General features: G+C 38.2%; 1 protein-coding gene across 2 annotated transcripts in view; it reads left to right on the top strand.

Moving 5' to 3' along the window:
• The window catches only part of COPA (COPI coat complex subunit alpha), a 46980-nt gene that overhangs the window by 3114 nt on the left and 18666 nt on the right, over positions 1–25200 (top strand). For both annotated transcript variants that reach the window (XM_079133779.1, XM_079133778.1), the window contains exons 2-15: positions 489–602; positions 1728–1801; positions 4778–4858; positions 6458–6534; positions 7285–7394; positions 12517–12626; positions 14738–14837; positions 15846–15981; positions 16755–16837; positions 19088–19238; positions 20780–20846; positions 21751–21826; positions 23693–23775; positions 24432–24571. In XM_079133779.1, coding sequence (XP_078989905.1) covers positions 489–602; positions 1728–1801; positions 4778–4858; positions 6458–6534; positions 7285–7394; positions 12517–12626; positions 14738–14837; positions 15846–15981; positions 16755–16837; positions 19088–19238; positions 20780–20846; positions 21751–21826; positions 23693–23775; positions 24432–24571 — 1402 coding nt within the window. The remainder of the gene's footprint in view (positions 1–488; positions 603–1727; positions 1802–4777; positions 4859–6457; positions 6535–7284; positions 7395–12516; positions 12627–14737; positions 14838–15845; positions 15982–16754; positions 16838–19087; positions 19239–20779; positions 20847–21750; positions 21827–23692; positions 23776–24431; positions 24572–25200) is intronic.

The raw sequence follows: 25200 nt of genomic DNA, 5'->3' as shown, positions 1-25200 counted from the left end.
GCATATGAGAGAACTATCCAAAACTTAGAAAAGGACCATTGAAAAGAAGGCAGAGCAATCCCTGGAGCTCACACAGGGCTGGGAATAGTTTGTGTTCCTTCCAGCCAGAATGCAAAGGCCTCATGATATTACAGAGTATCATATAGAGACATCAGATAGTTATTACCTTAATAGTGATTCCAAATTAGAGCCTAAAGACTGCTATGCACCCACTTAGCAAAACTTAAAATCAAGTCTTAAAACAATTGAACATTCTAAGTAACTTAACAGCATCCTAGAAAAAAGTTGCCCCACAATATTTGAAGAAATATAACAAAGTCCAACACCTGACAACACAAAATTTGAAGCCTCTGCCATCCAATATGCTATCTAGCATGTGGAATGAATAAATGAACCTATGATTAACCTAGATGTTCCTTCTTATTATCAGATTTGTCAGAAGGTGGCTTTGTGGTCCTTATTTAGTTCATTGTATCATTTCCCCACAGGGCTCAGTTTTCACCCCAAAAGACCCTGGATCCTGACCAGTTTGCACAATGGGGTCATTCAGTTATGGGACTATCGGATGTGCACCCTCATTGACAAGTTTGATGAACATGATGGTAAGTCAGTTTCTAGAAGGAAATTAAAAAGATAATAAGGCATTTATTGCCTCTTAGAGTAGTTTAAAACCTTGATTGATAATAGTTCCTTTTAAGGATGTGGAATAGATAGAACTGAAAAATTCTAATTAGGAATCATCATAGAGATTGAAAAAGCAACTTTCTAAAAGAAATGTTTAACATCTCTGGCAATTAGAGAAATGGATATTAAAATTACACTGAGATTTCATCTCACTCCAGTCAGAATGGCAATAATCAAGAATACAAGTAACAATGTGAGTGAAGATGTGGGAAAAAGGGTACACTCATACATTGTTAGTGGGATTGCAAACTGGTGCCACCACTCTGGAAAGGAGTATGGAGATTCCTCAAAAAACTAGGAATGGAACCACTGTTTGACCCAGTTTTCCCACTCTTTTGGTATATACCCAAAGGATTAAAATCAGCATACTATAGTAACACAGCTACACCAGTGTTTATAGCAGCATAATTCATAATAGCTAAGCTATGGAACCAACCTAGGTGCCCTTTAACAGATGAATAGATAAAGAAACTGTGGTATAGATACACAGTGGTGTATTACTCAACCATAAAGAAGAATAACTTTATGACATTTGCCAGTAAATCGATGGATCTGGAGATTATCATGCTAAGTGAAATAAGCCAGTCTCCAAAACCAAAGGTCAGATGATTTCTCTGGTATTTGGAAGCTGACCCACAATAAGGGTAAGGGGCAGGGAAGGATAGAAGTTCAGTGGATTAGACAAAGGGGAATGAAGGGAAAATGGGGAGGTAGGAAAAGGAAAGACAGTGGAATGGATCTGACATAACTTTACTATGTTCACATATGAATACACCACAGTGAATCTCACCATTGTGTACATCCACAAGAAATTTTAAAAAATAATAACTATGGGTAAATGGCAGAAAGATCAGTAGAGAAAAGGGAGCAGGTGTAGAGGAAAGGAGAAGTACTGGGGTCTGAATTAGAAAAAGATGTGTTCCATGCTTGTATAGTCATGTCAGAATGGATTCTACTGTTACATATAACTAAAAAGAACCAATTTTAAAAAAAAATTAGAAAGAGCAACTCTCTCTAACATTGTTGCCTGCCCTCTCCCCCAGGTCCAGTGCGAGGCATTGACTTCCATAAGCAGCAGCCACTATTTGTCTCTGGTGGAGATGATTATAAGATTAAGGTACAGAGAATCTGTCATGATTGGGAATAAAAGACAGAAGGATGTGGGAAGTTTTGGGAATTTCTGAAAGACAAGACAACTCACTCATACAGAGTTAGGCTTTTAACAACATCCAGAGCATTTATCTGGTAAATACTTATTGAATCCTTACTGTGTGCCAAATATATTTCTCTTTTGGGAATTTAGAAATGGCTTCTGTTCTTCAGGAACATTTATTCTTTTTTTTGGTACCAGAGATTGAATCCAGCCACTGAGACACATCTCCATCCCTTTTTATTTTTTATTTTGAGACAGGTTCTCTGCTGAGTTTGGCTTGAACTCAAAATCCTCCTGCCTTAGCCTCCTGAGTCGCTGGGATTACAGGCATGTGCCACCACATCCAGCTTGGGACCAATCTTGATACTCATTGTTCATCACTACAAATAATATACTTTTTTAGAAATATTATAATGAGATAATATTCTTTTTTTTTTTTTTTTTTTTTTTTTTTTTTTTTTAACCCAGGGCCTTATGCTTGCGAGGCAAGCACTCTACCAACTGAGCTATATCCCCAGCTTGAGATAATATTCTTAATGGTCTTAGAGAACCATCAGGTGGTGTGAGCTTCTACTAACTGCCCCCAGAATTTAGTGCCTAAATATTAGAAACAGCAAGAACAATGCATCTCATACTTCTGATGCCACTTTTCTCCATGGGTATCTGTCATTTTTTCCTATCATCAAAGTTCTGCTGTATGATCTACAATGTATAACTTCCTGAAGTAGCTTGTGAAAAACACTAACTTTTTTATGAAGTAAACTTGATTATTTCAGCAATTTAGAAGACCCTGTCTCAAAAAAGGACTGGGGATGTAGTTCAGTGGTAAAGCACCCCTGGGTTCAATCCCCAGTACAAAATCAATCAGAATTGTGTCTATTTACCTCCACAAGTCATTTTCATCATATCTAATTATATCCAACCATGTGAGTTAAATTTACTTCATTAAAAAAGTTACTGTTTTTCAAGAAATTATGCATTGTAGATTGTATGGCAGAACTTAGGTTATGGGGGGAAATGACAGGTACCCATGGAGAAAAGTGATTAGAATTATGGGAAGCACCATTCTTTCTGTTTCTAGTGTTTAGGCACTAAATCCTGGGAGTAGTTAGTGGAGTTCATACCACCCGATAGCTCTTAAAGACCCTTAAGAATATTACCTCATAACATTTCTAAATAAAGTATTTGTTATTTATAGTGATGAACACTGAGTATCAAGGTTGGTTCAGGCTGGATGTGGTGGTGCACACCTGTAATCCTTGTGGCTCAGGAGGCTAAAGCAGAATGATCCCAAGTTCAAGCCAGCCTCAGCAACTTAGTGAGGCCCTAAGCAACTTATTGAGACCCTATCTCAAAATTTTAAAAAAGGGCTGGGGATGTAGCTTAATGGTAAATTGGCCCTGGGGATAGGCCCAGTACCAAAAAAAAAAAAAAAAAATGAAAAAAATTGGTTAACTTGGGGACCTGGGGGTGTAGCTCAATAGTAGAGTGCTAGCCTAGCATGCACAAGACTTTGGGTTCAATTCAAGCAATCATCAGGAGAAAAAAAAAAACAAAACAAAACTGGGTGCAGTGCATATGCCTGAAATCCTAGCTAGTCAGGAGGCTAAATTAGGAATTTTGCAAGTTCAAGGCCAACATGGGTGACTTTGATGAGACTCTGTCTCAAAAATGAATCAAAAAGGTAGCTGAAGGTATAGATCAGTTGTAGAGCACTTGCCTAGCATTTGTGAGATCCTGGGTTCAATCCTCAGTACTACTGAAAAAAAAAATTGGTTACCTTGGGTTTCTTATAATTTAAGAAAGGAAAGACCATCACTTAAGAAAATAGTTTTTTTTTTTTCCTAAAATGAGTTTTGTTTTGGCAGTACTGGGGGCTTCAGCCTCACTTGAGTAATGTAGTATTTTCCATAATAATGAGTTTAAGTCTATTTACAAGATAGGTAAGTACAGCTTACAAATGTATGAGCATCATTTGCCATCAAATTAGGAGTCAAGATGATGATGCCATATGTTATATTACTCTTTCCTTTGGAATCGTAGATCTACTTTTTTAAAGTGATAGGTAAAGTGTCAAGGTAGCTATATTTAAGATCAAAACGTAATTGTATGGTAGAAAGAAGAGTTTCAAGTTAACTGAATGAATGAATGAATGGTTTCCTATTATTAAAATGCTTTCTCAAGCCAGGGACAGTGGTGCATGTCATAGGCTAGTCTCAACTGGTTCCAGTTGAGGCAAAAGGATCACTTGGACCTAGGAGTTTGATGCCAGCCAGGGCAACAGAGCAAGACACTGTCTCAAAAAAAAAAAAACAAAAAAAAAAACAAAAAACAAAACAAAAAAAACTTTTCTCCCCAAAGAAAGAAAAGCATTTCTATAATTTGATTGGTTTTGCAGTGCTAGGGGATTGAACCCAGAGCCTTGTGCAAAGTAGGCAAAACTTTCTACAACTGAGCTACATCCCTGGTCCCCTTTTCAAAATTTTATTTTTAGCTTTTCCTAACCCAGCACCCCCACCACTGTCCACCCTCACATTGTTTAGCTGACCTGTGTTTTCATACTTGTTTTTTTCCTCTAATTTTAAGCAAGACTCCCTACCAATTTTCCTCTCTATTGAAAAATGCTAACCCAAGATCCTCAGTCCTCACTTTCCAGGCATACCTTTTTTTGTTGTTTTTTGTTTTTGTTTTTGATGTGTGGTACTAGAGATAAAACATAGGACATTGGCATGCTAGGCCAGCACTGTACCACTGAGCTATATCCCTGGCCTGTTTTTTTTATCTTGAAACAAGGTCTTGCTAAGTTGCCCTGACTGGCCTCAAACTTGCGGTCCTCCTGCCTCAGCTTCTTGAGTAACTGGGATTAGAGAAGTGTGTCACTACACCTGACTCCAAGACCCTTACATCCTTTTCCTTAGTTAGACATATTTGTCTCTGCAGGTTTGGAATTACAAACTTCGGCGCTGTCTCTTCACATTGCTTGGACACTTGGATTATATTCGCACCACGTTTTTCCATCATGTAAGTAGCCATGATGGCTCTAGCTGTGGAGCATACTTTAGTTTCTCCATAGTAATTTTCTATTGCATTCCAAGAATCTATGCTTTGATAAAAGTATTATGTTATTGGTTTGGCTCTTTTAGGATCTTTGGGTGTTCACTTTTCTACTTTGTTTTTTACTGTAAAAGAAGCACTCGGGTTTATTACTGAATGTAATTGGATTTAGTGGGTTCCATGAGGAAGTCATTGTTTCTTTTTAGGGAAAAATAGGGATTTTATTTCAAGTTTGCTGTGTTAGCAAACCAAAGTTTGCAGACTATTCCCATGTGGGGTATTGTTAGTAATACGTATGCCTGGAAAAAAGGTCAAGCAAAGATGCCACTTTGATGAGCTAATAAACATTTTGAAGTATTAATCATGCCTCTCTCCTTATCCTCTGTAGCCAGGCTTACTGCCTTCTTTGAACTGTTAGGTATCATAGTAGATTTAAGCAGTATATTACAGATTAGAGACTATCAACCTTTTAATCCACTCTCAACCTGGATGGATCATCCTGTAACTCTGTACTATTAGAATTAACTTTCTCTATTGTTTGACTCCAGTAATTTAAATCTCTTGAATTAATTTAGAATGTAATGAAATAAACAATTATTTGCAGATAGAGTATACTTTTTTTCCTTTTTAAAAATCTAAATCTTTTAGGCTAGAATAGGAGAGAATGAGAAAATTGCACCAGAAACATTTGGGAATAATAATTACTCAATAAGATAATTTATTAGGTATAAATTACTTGTCATTACCATAAAGCACTTTCTGAAGACCCTTGCCTAGAACATGTGAAAAACCTTGTTGTTTTTTGTTGTTGTTGTTTTCATTGTTTGTTTTTCCCAGTTCAGTAATTGTTTATGTAACTTGTTAAGCCCTGTGCTAAACTCTGGAGGTACAGAAAAGCCAAATGGTCTTTTTTTTTTTTTAATTGGGAATTGAACCTCTGAGCCACATTTCCAGCCTGTTTTCTTTTTTATTTTAAGACAGGGTTTCGCTAAGTTGCTTAGGACTTCAATAAGTTGTTAAGGCTGGCTTTGAACTTGTGATCTGCCTCAGCCTCCCAAGTTGCTGGGATTACAGGTGTGCACCATTGTACCCAGCACCAAATTTTCTTTATATATTGCTGCTTTGATTACTAAGACTTGGTAATTTTTTTGAAACTGATCTAACCAGGAGATGTCAGACTATAAAACAGTATTCCCATCCCACAGTAAGGAGAAGGGCCTTTCACTGGATCTTAATTTGCAAAATTAGCTACATAAGTATAAATATACACATGTAAATGTATAAAAACAAATATAAATATGTATTATGTCATCTGCCTCTGAAAGTTTATTATGCCTCTGTCTGGCTTCTAGTCTTAACTCTTTTAGGTGAACGTGCCCAAGTTAGGAAAAACTGGTAAATTGGTGGGAGAAGACAGTTGGCCTGATACCAGAAGCAGCAATTCCTTTGCTAATATAGCTGAGGTGATAGGCAGTAGAACGCTCCCCCAAAAGAAAAAAAATAGTTACCGAAGCCTAACAGAACATGTTTGTTTAATATTCAAAGCCTTTGTCTGAAATCTTTCAGGAATATCCTTGGATTCTGAGTGCCTCAGATGATCAGACCATCCGAGTGTGGAACTGGCAATCTAGAACCTGTGTCTGGTAAAGCAGGAGGCAGAAGCCTCCAAAAGAGTCTTAATTCTTCCCATTTTTCATGATTAACTTATTTTCAGAACAATGATCGTTCTTTGCAAATGTACCACATTTGCTGGTTAATTACTGAGAGTTTGCAGGATGCTTTTAAATATAAAATAATAAATATAGAGACAATCTCAGTAATGTGTAAATCTGGATTTTCTGATAATTTCTTCCCAGAGAGAAGATGTTGTAAAGTTAGGCTTTTAGAACAAGAATTTTTAGTTGCTTTTCAATTCTGTTTCCTTAAAACTTGAGTTAGGGTCTAGTCTGACTCAGGGCCTAGACAATTTACTTTGAGTTTGGAGATAAAACTCTCATAGAATTCTATGTGAAGAAGTAAGGAATGTTTAAAATGGTGTCCTTTAATGATGCCCTACTAAAATCTATCAGATAATTCCTAGCATAAATTACTAAAATTCCATTTATTTTCATATTTTAATATATCTTTAGTCTGAGAGTACAGCTATGCAATTAAGTTCTTCTGACATTAGTAATATTTAAATACTAAAGCATTAGAGTCAAGAAGAGAGCTACTGATAAAAACACATGACCTTGCTTATTATTTTTAGTTCACAATTGTTATAATTACTTGCCTTTTTCTCCGTTAAAGTAAAATCGGATAAGTATTTATTGAATATGGAAAAAGGTATTTAACTTAGGAGTCTATTGATTTCCACCTCTAATTTAGTATTATCTTTTTTCTTTCCCTTGCAGTGTGTTAACGGGGCACAACCATTATGTAATGTGTGCTCAGTTCCACCCCTCAGAAGACCTGGTTGTATCAGCCAGCCTGGACCAGACTGTGCGCGTTTGGGATATTTCTGGTGAGCTGCTCAAATTCAGGGGACAACCTTGTCGTGTCTGGCGCAAAACTGCAATCGCTTAAAATAGTGAAGGTAGTTGGCTTAGAACAGGAAAAGTTAGAATATTCTGTTCCCATATGATAGCCTCTTTGTTTCTGAGGATATTGTTTGTTTATGTTTGATGGATCTTCATGTTAGAAGTATTGTCTGTGAGAAGTGGTTACTCTGGAAAATTCTTTTGAGTAAATTTTAATTTTTATTATTTATTTATTTTTGTTACTAGGGATTTAACCCACAGGCACTTTACCATTGAGCTATATCTCCAACCCTTTTTTATTTTGAGACAGAGTCTCCCTTACTTGCTTAGGTTCTTGCTGGGTTGCTGAGTCTGGCCTCAAACTTGTTATCCTCCTCTTTCAGCCTTCAAAGTTGCTGGGGTTACAAGTGCATGCCACCATACCTAGCTTAACTTTTTTGTTATATCCATTTTTAGTTAAAATTTATGTACCTTTGGAGTATTTGATTAAGAGTCAGTCTTTCTACTCAAATAAGAAAGAATACATCTTTGACAAAAAGAAATTTGAAAACAGATTAATGGGAGAGAACAGTACTCTTGGATCTTGTTGCCTTATTTGGAAATAGGAAGATTCCTCTATTAGATTTCTTTTAGTGTAAAGAACATGGGACAGAAGGGAGTTGGTGACTTTTTTGTTCAGAATACCTTTTGGTAGGCAGACTTCTAGGACATGGAAATAAATAATTAGATTTTTGATGTTTGAAATAATTCCTCCTTTCATAGTGTGCCTTTTGAGATAAGGATTTAAGTGTTTAGTGCAGTATAAAGGAAATCTAAGAAGTTGCTAACCAAAGAATTTAAATGCACAGCAAGGACCATACCTATGATATAGGTGGAAGAGCTTTATGTTGGAATTGGGAAATGAGACTCTAAATATTGAGGTTTTCTTCCCAGTTGTATTTCCTTATTGCTTGCTGTATTGTCTTTATTCATTACCTTAAAAATTCTTGGAGATTGAGTTCTCTGAAAAGTTAGTGACTGGACTGCAAAATATTGTTTCATTCTGAGAAAGGGAGGTCCCCTTGTAGGTCTTTGCCTGATTCTTTGTGGTAATAAAGGAGTCATCTTTCTGCATTGAACAGCAGAGGTGATAACTTTACCCAACTTCCTTGTGGCATAGTTGGCTGGGACAATATGGTACTTGCTGTTCTTACAAGCCAATGATGAATATCTAGTTGAAAATTTGAATTCCTGGATACAATATTTGGAATGTTGTTGTAGCAGTTGTTTAAGATTCATGCATCATAGAAACAAGCAAGAGAACAGAGGAACTATTGGAGAGTAGAACCTCTAGGTCATGCTGTCTTGGCAATTTTCAAAGGCTTAGAATTAGAAGAGACTGGTATAGACAAGATCGTATTGGAGAAAAGGCAATTTACTCCTTCCTCTAGGGATTTGCCATTGCAGTTTTTCGTCAGACCGATTAGGCTTTTTGAAGTACACCCAGATGTGACCAGCCATGCCATCAGGAGGAGCTAGGTACAGGCATCTGAGCCTGTGCCCTCTCCTTACTGCCAGTACCAGGGAACTTAGCATTTACTCTTCCAGTAACTTAACTATGGTTCTCACTGTGCACACATTCAAAGTACCCTCTCTATCTCAGGATATAGGCTCCTGTGGGGGTTAGATCCAAGGTCACACTGTTCCAGCAGTTCAGACAATTACTTGGAATAGTTTTTCCCAACCCAAATTCTTTGAGAAAATTACGTGCTGTGGAAAGTACTTTGATTATTTTCTCAGTTCTTCTAGGAATGGTATACAGCTAATACCATTCTGGATCATGGAGAAGTTAATTTGTTACATACCTAAACTCGAGTTTTAAGCAGTAGGGCTTTTTTCACAGAACACAGAGTTAAGAAGGGCCTTCTACTGCTCCACTCTAGTACTGTTTGTGCTGTCTAATGCTAGGATAGCACATTCCCACTGGTCTACCTAAAGCAATTTGGGGCATTCAGGTGGCTGGATTCTCATTAGTGATCATTGAAAGCCCATGGCAAGAAGTACTTTTCTTCATACTTTGCAAGCAGAAAGCATGTTTGCATCAAAATTAAGGGCTCTAGATCAGAGGAGAGAGGGAGAGTATGACCCCAGTGGGGTTTATACTTGCTTTTGAATGTGTGAATTGCATGCATTACTATATAATAACATTGTAATTGCTGTATTTTGTATGTCTGTTCATGAGAATTTTGTGCTAACTTCACCTACTAATGTTAATGTTCTCTTTACTATTTCTAAGTGTTTTTCTGCACCCACAAATCTTTTCAGTAACCCCTTAGCCAGTGTAGAAGGAGATACTTTGGTATTTAATCAAGTAGAAAGAGGTTTTGGGTTAGACTTTTGCACTTAACTCTTTCCTTTTCTAGAAACCAGCATGCTCTTTTCAGTAGGTCTCTTTTTTGCTTCGGTTCAAATAACTCTGAACACAGGAAGAGAAATTAGCTTCCAGACCTGATAGAGATCAGGGCTAATATTTCACAAAGGGAAAAGTTAGTTCTGAATCAGAGAATGAATACCCCCAAATTTAGAGAACTGGTGAAAATTCTGATTATTTCAATTGTCTCTTTTTGAAAGGGACACTCTCTGAGCTAGTAGGTAAGCACCAAGAGTGTAGAAATCTTCAAAGGAGAAGCTGTCTCTCGATGTTTCCCATAAAAATCGAGCTTAGAATAGCCTGAATCTTTTGTGTTAACCTGGCAAAAACTATTTGTTTAAAAGGGAATGTATTGGGACTGGAGATATAGCTCAGTTGGTAGAGTGCTTGCTTACTTGGCATGCACAAGGCCCTGGGTTCAATCCCCAGCACCGCACAAAAAAAGGGGTGGAATGTATTTACATCCTACTGTGAAGCCAGGTTATCTTTTTAGCTTTGAGCCTCCAAGTAAACTGTTAAAGTCTTTTAATATGCTCACACCTTTGCATGTCAAGCTCATATAATTCAGGCTCAATTTTTTAAAAGACTAATAAAAAAGTATTAATATGCTGCCAAATCCTGTCCTCATACTTTTTTCCTTACTGCTTCCCCTGGTCCCTGTTGGGAGGCATGCATAAACTGGTCCATTTTGAGCGTGTTCTCTTCTCCCTCTGGATTTGGGTAGCTGCTGTAGAAATTTTCCATCTGTCGTTCAGTCCTAGTGAGTGACTTGTTGAAGGCTCAAATATTTTTTTTCTAAGTATCTTTTCACTGCCTGTCACTATTCATCTGTCTGTTTCACCCTTCCCCTTTTCCTGGATCATTATACACAAGTGCAACAAAGGCTTCCGTTCTGTCATACAGCTTTCTTTTTAATGTGCTTGTTGAAGTTTATTGGAGGTGAAGTTCCTCACAGCTGTCTTTGTATCTTTCTTTGAATCTGTCTCATACACCAGATTCATTAGAAAAAGTTGACAGATCCTATTAAAAGGATAAGTGAAAGAAGGCATCCTTGTGATAACGTATTTATGAAGCTTTGGGAGAGTTTTGTTTTTTTGTTTTGTTTTGGTTTGGTTTGGTTTGGTTTTTTTAGCATCATCTTTATGATTTTGCCTGTTGGCTAAATTTTCATCTTAAATGGGGGACAAGATAATTAAAACTCCATGGGCTCTTGCTTCTCCAGTGCTGAAGTTTAGGTGCCATAATTATAGAAGAGGTATCATTTTAAAACAATGAGTATAATTTAGCTTAAGTTTTCATATTTTCCAACTGATGCCAAGTTTTAGGCTTGAAACTACTTAAGGTTTTATTTTCTTTCCATTACATGTTATTATGTTTTATTTTGCAAGTGCTAAGTAATTTCATCTTCCACTCCCTGCACCCCAAATACTTCAGATATGAGATTTTCTCCCAATTCTGTTTTCTCATCTTCAAACTGTTATCTGCTTGTCTATCTCAGAGTTGTTATCAGAATCAAATTGTGTGATGTTCGAGTGTGTTGAAAATCAAAAGTGCTTTTCAAATGTAAGGTAGTAGTTGTATTATTTTGATTCTGACAATAGCACAAATAGCTTCTAAGGATAGGCGTAGGTGAACACAAATGTGGGTCCTTTACAAATAAGATATATCTTATCCTGGTGTCTTTTGCCTATTGTTTTCAGATTTGGGGCTCAATTCTCTCAGTGAGGCTAGCCTCCAAAAATTTTTATAGCAAAATACATATATTCAAGTCTACGACCAGCCTTTTAAGTAAGAACTTAAAAGTGATGGGGAAGTTTAATTACCTTGTGCCCTGTTCAAGGGTCAAGTAGAAGATATGAGTATACTTTTTGCATAGCACTCTTTCTTCAAAACAGTATCTTTTTCATCATATTTTTTAGTCTCTTCCAGGCCAGATAGCTTTTTTTTTGTGCTTAACAGATCTAGTTTGTTTCTTTAACCCATTTGGGACTTCCCTTTGAATTGCCTCCAAGCTTCCAGTTTAAGAAACACTGAACTGTGGCCTGCCCAAATGACTTTTCTTTACAATTTTTTGAGATGACGGAAAAGCATTGTTATATATTTCATGCAATTAAAAAAAAAAGTGAAAATTGAATGTTTACCATTTGAGTCCATATTTTAAGAACATTGAAGAATAAAAATTGGGTGTGGTGGTGTATGCCTCTATCAACTTGGGAGACTGAGGCAGGAGGATCCCAAGTTCAAGGCCATCTTCAGCAATACCATAAGCAACTTAGCAAGATCCTGTCTCAAAAATAAAAAGGACTTGGGATGTGACTCAGTGGTTAAGCACCCCTGGATTCAGTCCCCGGAACCAGAAAAATGGAAAGTGGGCATTTTCTGAAGTGGACAGCTCTTTGGGTGAGATTTTTTGAAGTGAGCTGTGTCAGAAATTTGGGTCAGTCTCCATTAAAAGAAAACCAGTAGTGGGCCTTTTGAGTGTTTAAGGAACAGAAGAGGAGACAGTGAATGTACTTCAGAACTTTGAACATTTTTAGAAATATGAGCTCTTGAGTCTCTTTTCTTTCTTGTCTCTTTAAATTTCATTTTCCTTTCTCTGATGTTAGTCTGTCTCTGTACCTTTCTGCTTCTGCTACTGTGCTGTTTATGATAACATTATGTTTGCTTCTTTCATCCCATTCCTTACCCCATCAAAGGTCTAAGGAAAAAAAACTTGTCCCCTGGTGCAGTGGAGTCAGATGTGAGAGGAATAACTGGAGTTGATCTATTTGGAACTACGGATGCAGTGGTGAAGCACGTCCTAGAGGTACTTATCTCTGCTGCCAGTGGCTGGGTGTGGGCTGTCCTCTGGGGAAAATCACAGCATGTCATTCATTATTTATTCCTTTAGCAATTATTTATTTATTTATCCATTTATTTATTGGTACCAGGGATTTAATACAGAAGTGCTTTACCACTGAGCTACATCACCCAGCCATTTTATTCTTGCTTTTTGAGTCAGGGTCTCACTAAGTTGCTTAGGGCCTTGCTTAATTGATGAGGCTGGACTTGAACTTGCAATCCTCCTGCCTTAGTCTCCCGAGTCACTGGAATAACAAGCATGCACCACCACACCTGACCTCAACAAGTGTTTATTGAGTGTCAGGTGCTGTTTGAGGCATGGGAAATAGAATTGTGAGTAAACTGACAGAGAAATGAAGCTTCACGTGGCCTTATAAATTCAGTAGAGAGAAAGGAAGAAAGTTGAACATAGGCTCCATCACTGTCCTATCTCAAAGCAGAACCTGTTCTCAAACCTTCTGGAAGCATGTGGCAGAAAGAAATGTAATCAGTGTTACAATAAACCATGTGTAAGTAACTTGTGTTCATTGTGGGAAAAGAGAAAAGCATAAGGGAAAGAAACTAGTTCTTTTAAGATAAAAAATATCTGATTTAATCCTTATGGCTGTTCACTGAGGTAGGTATCATTAACTTCATTTTACAAATGAAAAAATTGATATTTAGAGAAATTAGCAGTTTACTGAAGATCACATGTATCTAGTAAATGAAAAAACTTAGGATTTGAACTTGGATCTCTCTGTCTTCAAAACCCAGCTGCTTTTAACCACATCAAAATGTCTCAAAATTACCTCTGAATCAAAACTGCCTTATCCATGATTTTGTCACACATGAACTACAACTATGTAAATAGGATATGGAATATTTTAAGATTAGCAGTTCTTAAACTTTTTAGTCTGAGAATCTCTATATTCTTAAAATTTGTGGAGAACCTCAGTTTTTGTTTATGTACGTTGTATCTGTCAGTTTGAACCATATTTGAAATTGAAACTGGAGATTGAAACCAGGGCCTTGTTTATGCTAACCGTGTACTCTGCCATGAGCTATGTCCCAAGCCTAAAACCAAGAACTTTTTAAAACATGAACAAAACCAGGCATGGGGCACTTGCCTGTAATGCCAGCTACTTAGGAGGTTAAGGCATGAGGATCTCAAGTTTGAACCCAGCCTGAGCAATTTAGGAAGACCCTGTCTCAAAATAAAAAAAAAAGGGCTGGGCTGTAACTCAGAGATAGAGTGCTTGCATAGTGTGTATGAGGTCCTAGGTTCATTCTTCATTACTGCAAAAAATTAAAACATGAACTATATCAGCACACCTTCCATTTGTTGCAGAGTGACATTATCGCCTATCATGTAGCCTCTCAAAAACTCAATTTTATACTCATTCTTACACAACAAGTATGAAAAGGCAAGTGAAGTCTTAGTATTTATTATGAAAATAGTTTTGATCTTGCAGACATCCTAAAGGAATCCTGGGAATGTTCCAAGAGTTTTCAGACCATACATTGAGAATTTCTGCATTAAGTTATAAAATGGCTCTTTCTTTTTTGCAGTACTGGGAATTGAACTCAGGTGCCTAATACCACTGAACTTCATCCCCAGATTTTGTTTGTTTGTTTGTTTATTTTTTAATTTGATTTTGAAACAGGGTCTTACTAAGTTTTTCTGGTTGGACTCAAACTTGGAATCCTGCTACCTTAGCCTCTCCACCAGTTGGGATCACAGGCATGTGCCTCTATACCATGCTAACACAGGTGTTTATACTTGAGATGTTACTAATTAGAGAAATAAGAAATAGGCAAGTAAAAAACAATGCAAAATATCCTAAATGAAACTGAATTTAGGGGTAGAAATATGTTGAAATGGCCATGAGAATTGGAATAATATTGGGTAGTTTGACATGATAATTCTAATGTTCAAAACCTTACATAGTGGTGTAGTCCCTTGAGTCTTCACACAAAGAGTAAATTAGAGACATCTTTTACAAACCAGCATGGTTCATTGATTTGCTTTGTCTGATGGTTACAAAGCTGTTTTGAAAGAACTATTTTTTTTTTTTTTTTTTTTTTTTTTTTAAATAGGGTCATGATCGTGGAGTAAACTGGGCTGCTTTCCACCCCACTATGCCCCTTATTGTATCTGGAGCAGATGACCGTCAAGTGAAGATCTGGCGCATGAATGGTGAGTGAACCACAATAAAGGTATCATCATGTCTTAAAAAATTGACTGCTGGGAACTGGAGCTATAGCTCAGTGGTAGACCACTTGCCTAGCATGCACAAGAACCTGCCCTGCATTTAGTCTCTAGTACTGAAAAACAGAAAGGGAAAAGGATAGTAACTGACTGCTACTCATCAAAGTAAAGTAACCAGATCTGCTGTATTTTGATCTGCTTTCCTACCTTAGGTTATTTTTTGGGTAGGGTACTGGAGGTTGAACTCAGGGACCACTCAACCACTGAGCTACTTCCCCAGCCCTGTATTATGTTTTATTTAGAGTCAGAGTCTCACTGAGTTGCTTAGCACCTCGCCCTTGCTGAGGCTGGCTTTGAACTCTAGATCCTCCTTTCTCAGGCTTATAGGCATGTACCACTGTACTTGGCCTACCTTAGGTTATTATCTTATGTAATCCTGGAAACATTGGCACTGCCCTTTTTTCTGTGGTCTTTTTTATATGGTCAGTGGTAGAGGGCTTGCTTGGCATATGCACAGCCATGGTTTCAAACCCCAGCACCATAAATAAACAAACAAACAAACAAACAAAATACATAAATAAAGCAAGCTTCTGTCCTGGAGTTTACATTTGTTCTGAAATGGCAGCTAGTGATAAATGTTATCAGGATGAATAAATTAGGGTAAAAACCTGAAGAATGATGGAGCAGAGGTTTTATAATTGCTGGGAGGATGAATGAAAGGACAGAGATATAAAGATTGAGAGTCTCAAATGAAGAAAATTACCCTATTTTCAGGCTGGGTGTATAGCTCAGTGATGGAGCATATGCCAAATGTGCAAGGTCCTGGGTTTGATTCCTGGCACCAAAGGGATAAAAAGGAAGCAGAAAGAAAGAGAAAAACTGCCTTATTAGACAGAAGTTAGTATTAGTATTTTGTAATGGTACTTAGAACTTGATTAAGAGGATCGTTTTATAGTAATAGGGAATTGCAATGACCTATCCTCTTTCATCCTTCAGAATCAAAGGCATGGGAGGTTGACACCTGTCGGGGCCATTATAACAATGTGTCTTGTGCTGTCTTCCACCCTCGCCAAGAGTTGATCCTCAGCAATTCGGAAGACAAGAGTATTCGAGTCTGGGATATGTCTAAGCGGTAAGGGAGTTACTGATGTTGTATGACCAAACCCAGGGGAATAGCCCCTTTCTCTCTTTCTGACCAAACCCAGAGGAATAGCCACTTTCTCTCTCTTACTTTCTCCTTTTAAAAATTAGATTGGAACTTGGGTGTGGTGGTACATTCCTGTAACACCAGCAACTCAGGAGACTGAGGCAGGATGACTACAAGTTCAAGGCTAGTCTGGGTAACTTTGTGAGGTCCATCCCCAAACAAATTTTAAAAAGACCTGGGAATATAGCTCAGTGGTAAAGCACCCCTGAGTTCAATTTCCAGTACCAAAGGAAGGTGAAAATTAGATTATAATGTTCCTTTTTGTCTCTCATCATCTTCAACATGTGTAAAACTTGAAGAGACCTAGAGATCAGCAACATTTATTAATTTTCTATCAAATAGAAATATCCCTGTGTATTCTTTTTCTTCTCTGAATTTGAACATTTTTCTCTCTCTCCCTTCCCCCCAGTGCTTTAGCTACAGAAATAAGAAATATGAAATGAAACAGTACAGTAAAATATTTACAATGAATAGGGAGAAATTGAAGTACCAAAATAATAGGATCAGTCTGATGTCTCCTCATTCTGTTCCTTGCTAGACTTTAACATGATAGATGCCTTTACTTTTGATACACAGTTTACTGTCCCTGACTTGCTTTTTAAATCAGCTTGCAGATTCACCATTCAGTATTCTTGCATGTGGTTGGCTAACAATTCCTCAGAAATTAATGTTTCTTTGTGTACCATTTGCTTTTGTAGGACTGGGGTTCAGACCTTCCGCAGAGACCATGATCGTTTCTGGGTCCTAGCTGCCCACCCCAACCTCAACCTCTTTGCAGCAGGTAAGGGCCATTTCTTCTTTTTGTTGTCATTGCTTTAGTTCAAATTACTTGAAAGTAATTCTTCGTTAGCTTTGTCTCCAGCAAATTTGTATTTGCTAACCCTATGCAATAGAATTCTCAGAGCCACTTAGTTGAAGTTACTCTTCCTTATCTTAGAGTAGTAGTATTTAGTGCTCTTTCTGTACCATGATTAATGGTATAGCTCATTCTCTTTGAGTAGCTCCTAGGAGCTCATGGGAGGCTAATGTGGGACACTTAGAGTCTCAGGTTGAAGCTAAAAACTAAAAAGTCTTATTTATTTGTTTGACAAATACATATTAAGTGCTAGACCCCATTGTAGGTTCTGGTGTTACAGCCGTACATAAAATAAAGTCCTTGTCTTTATGGATCTTTTATTCATAGTTAGGGAGAAAGACCATAAATAGTAAATATATAAAATGCATGGTAAAAAAAAATGCTTTGAAGAAAATTATAAAAATTAAGGTGCAGGGCTGGGGAGATAGCTCAGTTGGTAGAGTGCTTGCCTCACAAGCACAAGGTCCCAGGTTCAATCCCCAGCACTACAAAAAAAAAAAAAAAAAAATTAAGGTGTGGGTGAGGTAGTAAATAGGAACAATTGTATGGATTACTTTATATTGAGTGTTCAGAAAAGTGAAAAGGAATGAAACAGTGGAGAGCAAATGCAAAGAACATGTAGTAGGATGACAAAGAGAAGTGCTTAACATGTTAGAGAACATCAGAGACCAGTAGAAGCATGGTGAGTAAGGGACTAAGTAATAGCAAGGGGAGACCACACCAGAGTGTGCATCATTATCATTATTATGATTATTGGTACCAGGGTTTGAACTCAGGGGAGCTTAACTACTGAGCCACATCCCAGCCCTTTTTATAATTTGTTTAGAGACAGGATCTTACTAAGTTGTTGAGGCTGGCTTTGAACTCTTGATCCTTCTGCCTCAACCTCCCAAGCTGCTAGAATTACAGGCAAGAGCCACCACACCTGGGCTAAATCATGGTTGGAACTTAATTGTGTCCTGAGTGAGTGGAAAACCATTGTAAGATTTTGGGAAGGGAAGTAATAGTAGTGGTTTATGTGTGGAGAACAGACAGTAGGAGTACAAGAATAGAATGTTTCCTTAAGGGATAGACATTGCTAACAGGGTAAGAGCAAAATATTTTTTAAAACAGAACCATAAAGGCCTTTAGCACTAGCATTCATCTTTTTAGCAAATAATCTTGATACTGTTCTTATTTGCTGGGAACTGAGGAAGACTAGAAATTATTGCAATTTTTGCCTTCAGTGAACTAATGGTATAATGGAAATGAGAGATTTAAATGATTACAGTATGGAAATAAGTACTATTATGGAGTCTGCACAAAGTTTTAGGGGAATACAGAGAAGGGTGTGTCTAAATGTGGCAGTACGATTTAGTATTAAGAAAGTATTCACAGAAAATTACTTGAATAAAGATTTCAAGGCGGGGAGTGGTGGTGTATACCTATAATCCCAGCATATTGGGAGGCTGAGGCAGGAGAATCACAAGTTCAAAGCCAGCCTCAGCAACTTAGCAATAACCTATCTCAAAATAAAAAATAAAAAGAGCTGACCCTGAGTTCAATCCCCATTACCCCCCAAAATTTTTTTTTCAAAAATTAGGCAAATTATTTAGGAAAATAAGGGATACATTTAGGTGTTGTATTAATGTCTTTCTGTTGCTGTAACAAAACCCCTGACACTGAATATTTTATTATTTAACTCAGTCTTGGAGGTCTAAAGTCCAAGATGGGGCAACTGTTTGTCCTCTGGTGATGACTCTCTTGGCTATGTTACAGCATGGCCGATGGCATCATGGCAGGAGTGTGGGCACGGAGATATCTCATTGCCATAAAGAAGCCAGAGAAGATTTAGGCACCAGGCTTACTCTCAGTATAACAACCTACTCTCAAGGGAACTAATCACTAGTCTGAGAGAATTACACTAATCCCTTTTGAAGGTTCACCCTCTAATGACCTAATCACATTCTACTAGGCTCTGTTCTTAAAAATTCTAGCACCTCAACACTGCCACGCTAAAGATCAAACTTCCAGCACATGAATCCTTGAGGGACAAACCACATCCAAACCATAGCAGGTGTCTTGTCTTAATTTTCACATAAATGTATAATCACCCTTGTGCGTCTCTTGGTTCCAGATTTTTTTTTTCTTTTTTGCCTATAGTTAATTCTTTTCTCACTCTTCCCTGTCCTCCAGGCCATGATGGTGGCATGATTGTGTTTAAGCTAGAACGGGAACGGCCAGCTTATGCTGTTCATGGTAACATGCTGCATTATGTCAAGGACCGATTCTTACGTCAGCTGGATTTCAACAGTTCTAAGGATGTAGCTGTGATGCAGTTGCGGAGGTAAATCCAATTTATTTCTTTTTTACAAACCTTTTCATCAGTCACCATGGTACATTGCTCAAAAACTGAACTCTTTTTCTTTAAAATTACCTTCTATCACAATGGATATCCCCAAGGGATAACCCTGCTCAGTTTAAACCCTAGCCTGGCAAATAAGGAGGTGATCAGAAGTAAAATGGGAGTTCCCCTATTGAGAGTGCTATTGATTGACCCTGGGGGAAGGAAATTATATTTCTGTGGTTTCCTAATTCTCTTGTAAACCAGAAAAACGGTCTTGGTAGAAAGTATCCCAAATTGGAGACTTGTCTTTTGGGGCGGGGGCAGTGGTGCTGGGGATTGAACTTTTTTTAAAATTTTATTTAGAGACAGGGTCTTGCTGAGTTGTTTAGAGCCTTGCTGACTTACTGAGGTTGGCTTGGAATTTGCCGTCCTCCTGCCTCCACCTCCTGAGCCACTGGGATGACAGGCATGCACCACCCCACCTGGCTGGAAATGGGCCTTTTAACCTTTATTTAGCATATCTACCTTGAGAGAACTCATAGCATAGTGATTTGATAGACCTAAATGATGATAGTACAGGGTAAGTACTATAATGGAGGTTTATACAAGAGTTTTAGTTTTCCGTAACTCTTTGCTTTCCAGCAAAATGTACACAACTCTAAACCAGAATATATATCTCCGGAAACTCCTAACTCTGAAGATATGATAACCTCTGGGATGCCTGGCAAAAGGAACTGTCCTTTTGGAAAGCCAGCTGCATCAGCATGCTGAAACATTCATAGTGGCAAACGTTGGCATGCGAGTTTGATAACCTCCCTCTAGCATCACTGCAATAAAAAGATGGGTTTATGTGAACAATCTAAGGGACAGGAGAAACCAGCCAGGGACAGATCACATCCGTTATTCTGTGGTGTCCATTACAAAATTATGTGTAGGAATTTGTACCCAAGCAAAACCAATCCTACTCACTATAGTGAGTGCTGACCCTACTTTTTATTAAATAATCTGACTGTACCAGGGCTTGCAGTGAGCTCCCAAGCCTTACAAAAAGGAGGAGAAAAAATGCAGTATTTACATAATTTTATTTCTCTTTATAAAGATGATGAGTTTGTATATAAAGATTAGATAAAGAAGTGCTGGGTGGGGCTGGGGATATAGCTCAGTTGGTAGAGTGTTTGCCTCGCAAGCACAAGGCCCTAGGTTCAATCCCCAGTACCGCCAAAAAAAAAAAAAGAAGTGCTGGGTGTCATGGCATACACCTATAGTCCCAATGATCTGGAGGCTGAGGTAGAAGAATGGCAAGTTTGGGGTCAGCCTCTACAACTTAGTGAGGCCCTGAGTAACTTATCAAGACCCTGTCACAAAATAAAAGGGACTAGGCATAAACCTTAGTCAGGAAGTATACCTAGGTTCAATCCCCAGAACCAAATAAATAAATAAATAAATATTGGATAAGTAGAAGATGAAGGAATAATTCCTTTCTTCCTTCTATTCTTATACCTATTCCCTGTTTTCTCCTTTTTCTATGTGTGTATCTCTAGTGGTTCCAAGTTTCCAGTGTTCAACATGTCATACAATCCAGCAGAAAATGCAGTCCTATTGTGTACAGTAAGTAACCCATGGATTCCTCCTAAATTCTCCTTAGGTATCTTTCTTATGCCCTGAGTGAATCTATAATGACTTTTTAAAAACTATATAATGGTCATTTTGCAGGAGCTAACACAGTGAACACAAACTAGGCATAAACTAGGAAGGCTTCAGTTGTCATAAGGAAATCGAAGGTTTGTGAATGTGTATCTTTCATAAGGCCAATATAATTCCTAAACTTACTGAAGCATCAAGATGAATGACCCAGATTACTGCAAGTGATTGGAGAGAAAGTTTACAACTATATCCTATGCAAAGAACATGCTTATGTTGATCTCTCCTTTGGGGTGAAAATAGATTTTGAAAGGTGTTTTTTTTCAGTGGAGTTTCCTTTCTTGCCACACAATCTACAAAAGAAAAAAGGACCTTCTAATTTTAATGCCCTGGTGGCTGAATTTAAAAGAATGAAAACATCTTTTCTTATATAAACTGTAGTGTACAATCTTGGTTCTTCTTTAATATCTAACAGTCCCATATTCTCCTGGCAGTTCCCATATTTCCCTGGCTATTTTTCGTTAATGTCTTTGTTTTTCTTTCAAGCAATCTTTTTATGTTGATAAGCATACTTAGGTGGGACTCCAGAATGTCAGGGATATTAGGCTTTTAATTTATGGAAAAGAGTAACCCTTGTTTTCATTCAGATATAATTTGCCTCCTTACAGGATAAAAAAAATATCATCGCTGAGTTGTTTAGCTAAGAGCTTTGTAATTCTTAGATGTGGTAACATTTGAATACTCTCTGGGTGAAGAGGGACAAAAGTATAGTTTCAGATTGTTGTCTGTAATGGAACTGTTTTCTCTGTCAGAGTAAACTGGTATCTTGGGTGCCCCTTGCTAACATTTTAATATCCCTTTTCCTCTACAGAGAGCCAGCAATTTAGAGAATAGTACCTATGATCTATACACCATCCCCAAAGATGCTGATTCTCAGAATCCTGATGGTAGGCATGCTCTTTGTTTACCTAACCCTGCTTCCAGCTCTGCTTACCCACATCATCATTCCTCTTCAAGGTTTTCACATCCCATCCCCAGGCTGTGGTCACATCACTCATGTCTGTTGGCAGGTGCTGCTGACAGTTACATCAGAGGCGACCATGGTGTGAAATATTCATGTTCCCCCTCCATTTTATTACCCCAGCTAGATATATATATTTTATAATTTGGTTATTAGAAACTCTCCATTTTCCCTTTCAGCACAGCATGTTATCCTAGTTTATTGTCAGCTGATATGACTTTCACCCTGGTAGTTTCATTTATTTAAAAATGTGGTTCCAATCTTGCAATGTCTCATCCTGGGACTAGGGATTTATACTCTTCTATCCACATCCAGATCCGATTTGCTTCCTTTTGCACGTCAAAAAGATGAGGCTGCTAACAGCCCAGGACCCCACCTGGGATCCCAGGATCCAGCTGAGACCCCTGCCTACCTCTTTCATCACCACTATCCCTTGTTGACATTCTTACTATTAGAACTTGCTGACAAAACATTCTCAGAATGGATTTGACTCTCACTTCTCCTTTCAATGCCCTTCCTCCGGGGGGTTTGGAGACATAAGCATATCAGAGATTTACTCTACAGGTCCCCACTTTTACTGGCAAACTTGGATCTCATCAATACATTTTAGATCTCATCAACACATTCTCAAGTAATGTTTTGTTTCTGTCCCTTTTGTGGGTACCTCAGGTCATTGTTGTTAATCCAGTTCACCCTCTATTAAATGTGTTCATACTCACAGAAAGAGAAAGTCCCCCTTACAAATTAGCCAGTAAAGCCATTTCTGACTAAATATTGTGATTTGGTTCTTCCCAACCTACCCCCTTCTTTTTTTCCCCCCAAATCTATTTATAATTATTAGAGTTTAAAATATCTTTGTTTTATTATCACTTTTCTGCTCTCCATCCTTTGAGGGGGATAATAAATTTTAAAGATTTGACTCTATGGTGGGAAACAGGAAAAAAAAAATTAAAAACTGGAGTAGTTTTGTTGTTCCCTGACCCCTAAAACTGGGAGTGTTAGTTATGATAATAATTAGTTTTTTAAAATTGCCTGCCACTCCAGGTACCAGAGAAGTATAAGACAAGTCTGGCCAGCATGTTTTGTCCAGTTTTCTGCTGGTATAATGGATAAGAGTATTTCAGTGCATCCTTTACAAGTTTCATAGAGGGTGAAGAGTGTCTTTTGCAAAATTCTAATCAGCCACAAAACTGAGGAACATTTTGTGACTCTCTTTAGGGTTATAGGAATGGTTGTTTGACATTTACAGAGCAACAGCTTCGTGCTAAATACTGCCTAGCATAGAACTCGCCTGTCAAGATTTGGTTGGGAGTGCTCTGCCCCACCCCGCCCTACTAGGAGGTCTATATTTGCATGTTAAAAGCAGCTGAGCAGCTGCGACCTGGGGAGGGGGCTGTCTCTACTCCGGTTTGTTCAGATAGGAGGTCTTAGGACATTGACAGACTGCTTGCTGTGCCACAGCTTGGCCAGGAAGGCCTTGCTCGTTAGCTTGATGGAGTGTGCTGTCTCCCAAGATGGGCAGCCCTTCTGCCAGTACGCAGTGTTGGCTGAAATGCAGCCACTTGGCCAAGAGAAAAGAAGCTTGGCAGGGGTGGGGGTTGGAGTTTGGAGGGGACTGGTAGGGAAAAGTCACTTGACAATAGCCTCAGGTTATGGCTGAATTAGTTAGGAAGCAGCTGAACTGGCAAAGCCAAGATGGCAGCCAGCAAGACTGGCAGCTCCATGGCACCTGACTCTGTCACCTGCTGGTGGCTCACCACATGCTCCCACTCTTTGATTTTGTTCTCCTCAGCCCCTGAAGGGAAGCGATCCTCAGGCCTGACAGCCGTTTGGGTTGCTCGAAATCGGTTTGCTGTCCTAGATCGGATGCATTCGGTGAGTTAAGACTAAGAGCAGAAACCAGTGTGGGGAGTGCAGTGGCAATGGCTTGTGCATTGCAAAATAAAGAGTACTGTTTTTTCCTTATTCTCCCCTGGCAGCTGTGGTCCTCCTCTATTGGCTCTACCTCTATACCTAGCCCTACACTAACCCTCCTGGGAAAAAGGTTTTAAAGTTTTATTGATTTGAGTTGATAATACTGTGGCTTTGGGCTTAAGAACGAAGCTCTTGACCACTTGAACCAAGCCAAAATCAGAATCAAACTTGAAATGGGTGGACTGGACTATGAGTAGATCTCTTTCCTTGTCCTAACTCCACTGGTACTTCAAATGTAATAGGTTCAGTACAAGATAAGCAAAATTCTCAAGAAAATATTTAATAAAAATTTAAGCCCTCTAAATTCTCTCTCTAGTTGACTGAGAATCTCAGACTTTAGTTAGACTTCAGAATTTTTTTTTTTTTTTTTTTTTTTTTTAATGGTAATAAGACCCTTCGAGAGGATTTTGGAATGATCTGTCTACCTGGTGTGTGATTAACTTGAACAGAGGAGAAATATACTTATTGAAGCTAAGGAATAATTGCTGAAGGATGTTATCAGCTGTCATCATCTTATATACTCACTTTTTCTCTTGATACTTCAATATTCCTTTCAGCTTCTGATTAAGAATCTGAAGAATGAGATCACAAAAAAGGTACAGGTTCCCAACTGTGATGAGATCTTCTACGCTGGCACAGGCAACCTTCTACTTCGAGATGCAGACTCCATCACACTCTTTGATGTACAGCAGAAACGGTAACATATAGGTGCCTGTAAAAGGACAAGCATACAGTGGGGGAAAGTGGACATCTTTAGTGGGAGCTTTTTTCCCCACAAGGAAGTTTGCCACGTGACTTGGCCACTTCTTGTGCCATAACTCCCAAGACTCTTTCTGGCTACTTTTCCTTGTCCATGATCATTCTGTATCCTGCTCATATATATACTCTAGCATTATAGCAAGGGGCTTCTTTATTATATCTTCTTTGTTTTTATAGTACTTACCTGAACAAAGAATGCTCTTGGGCCTTAGAATGAGAGGGACACCAAAATGAATGTCACAGTTCCTATGGTCCAGTGGTGAAAATATATAAATATCCCTAATACTATGAGAAAATGAAAGGCAAGAACTTGAAGAGGGGGGAAGTACAACGTGAGCCAATTTTTAAGTCACTGAGCTACTATACAGAAAATGTTTATTTGACATTACCTTGGGGTTTACGTTTGAGGATGAAAGAACATGGTTCTTGGGCTGGGCTTATAGCTCAGTGGTGGAGAACTTGCCTGTCACATGTGAGGCACTGGGTTTCAGCCTCAGCACCACGTAAAAGTAAACAAAGATATTGTGTTCATCTATAACTAAAAAAAATCTCTATATATAACATGTA

This window comes from Sciurus vulgaris, assembly GCF_902686455.1.
Source record: "Sciurus vulgaris genome assembly, chromosome: 1".
Lineage (NCBI taxonomy): Eukaryota > Metazoa > Chordata > Mammalia > Rodentia > Sciuridae > Sciurus > Sciurus vulgaris.
The sequence above is the reverse complement of the archived record's forward strand: the minus strand, read 5'-3'. Positions and strand labels throughout refer to the sequence as shown.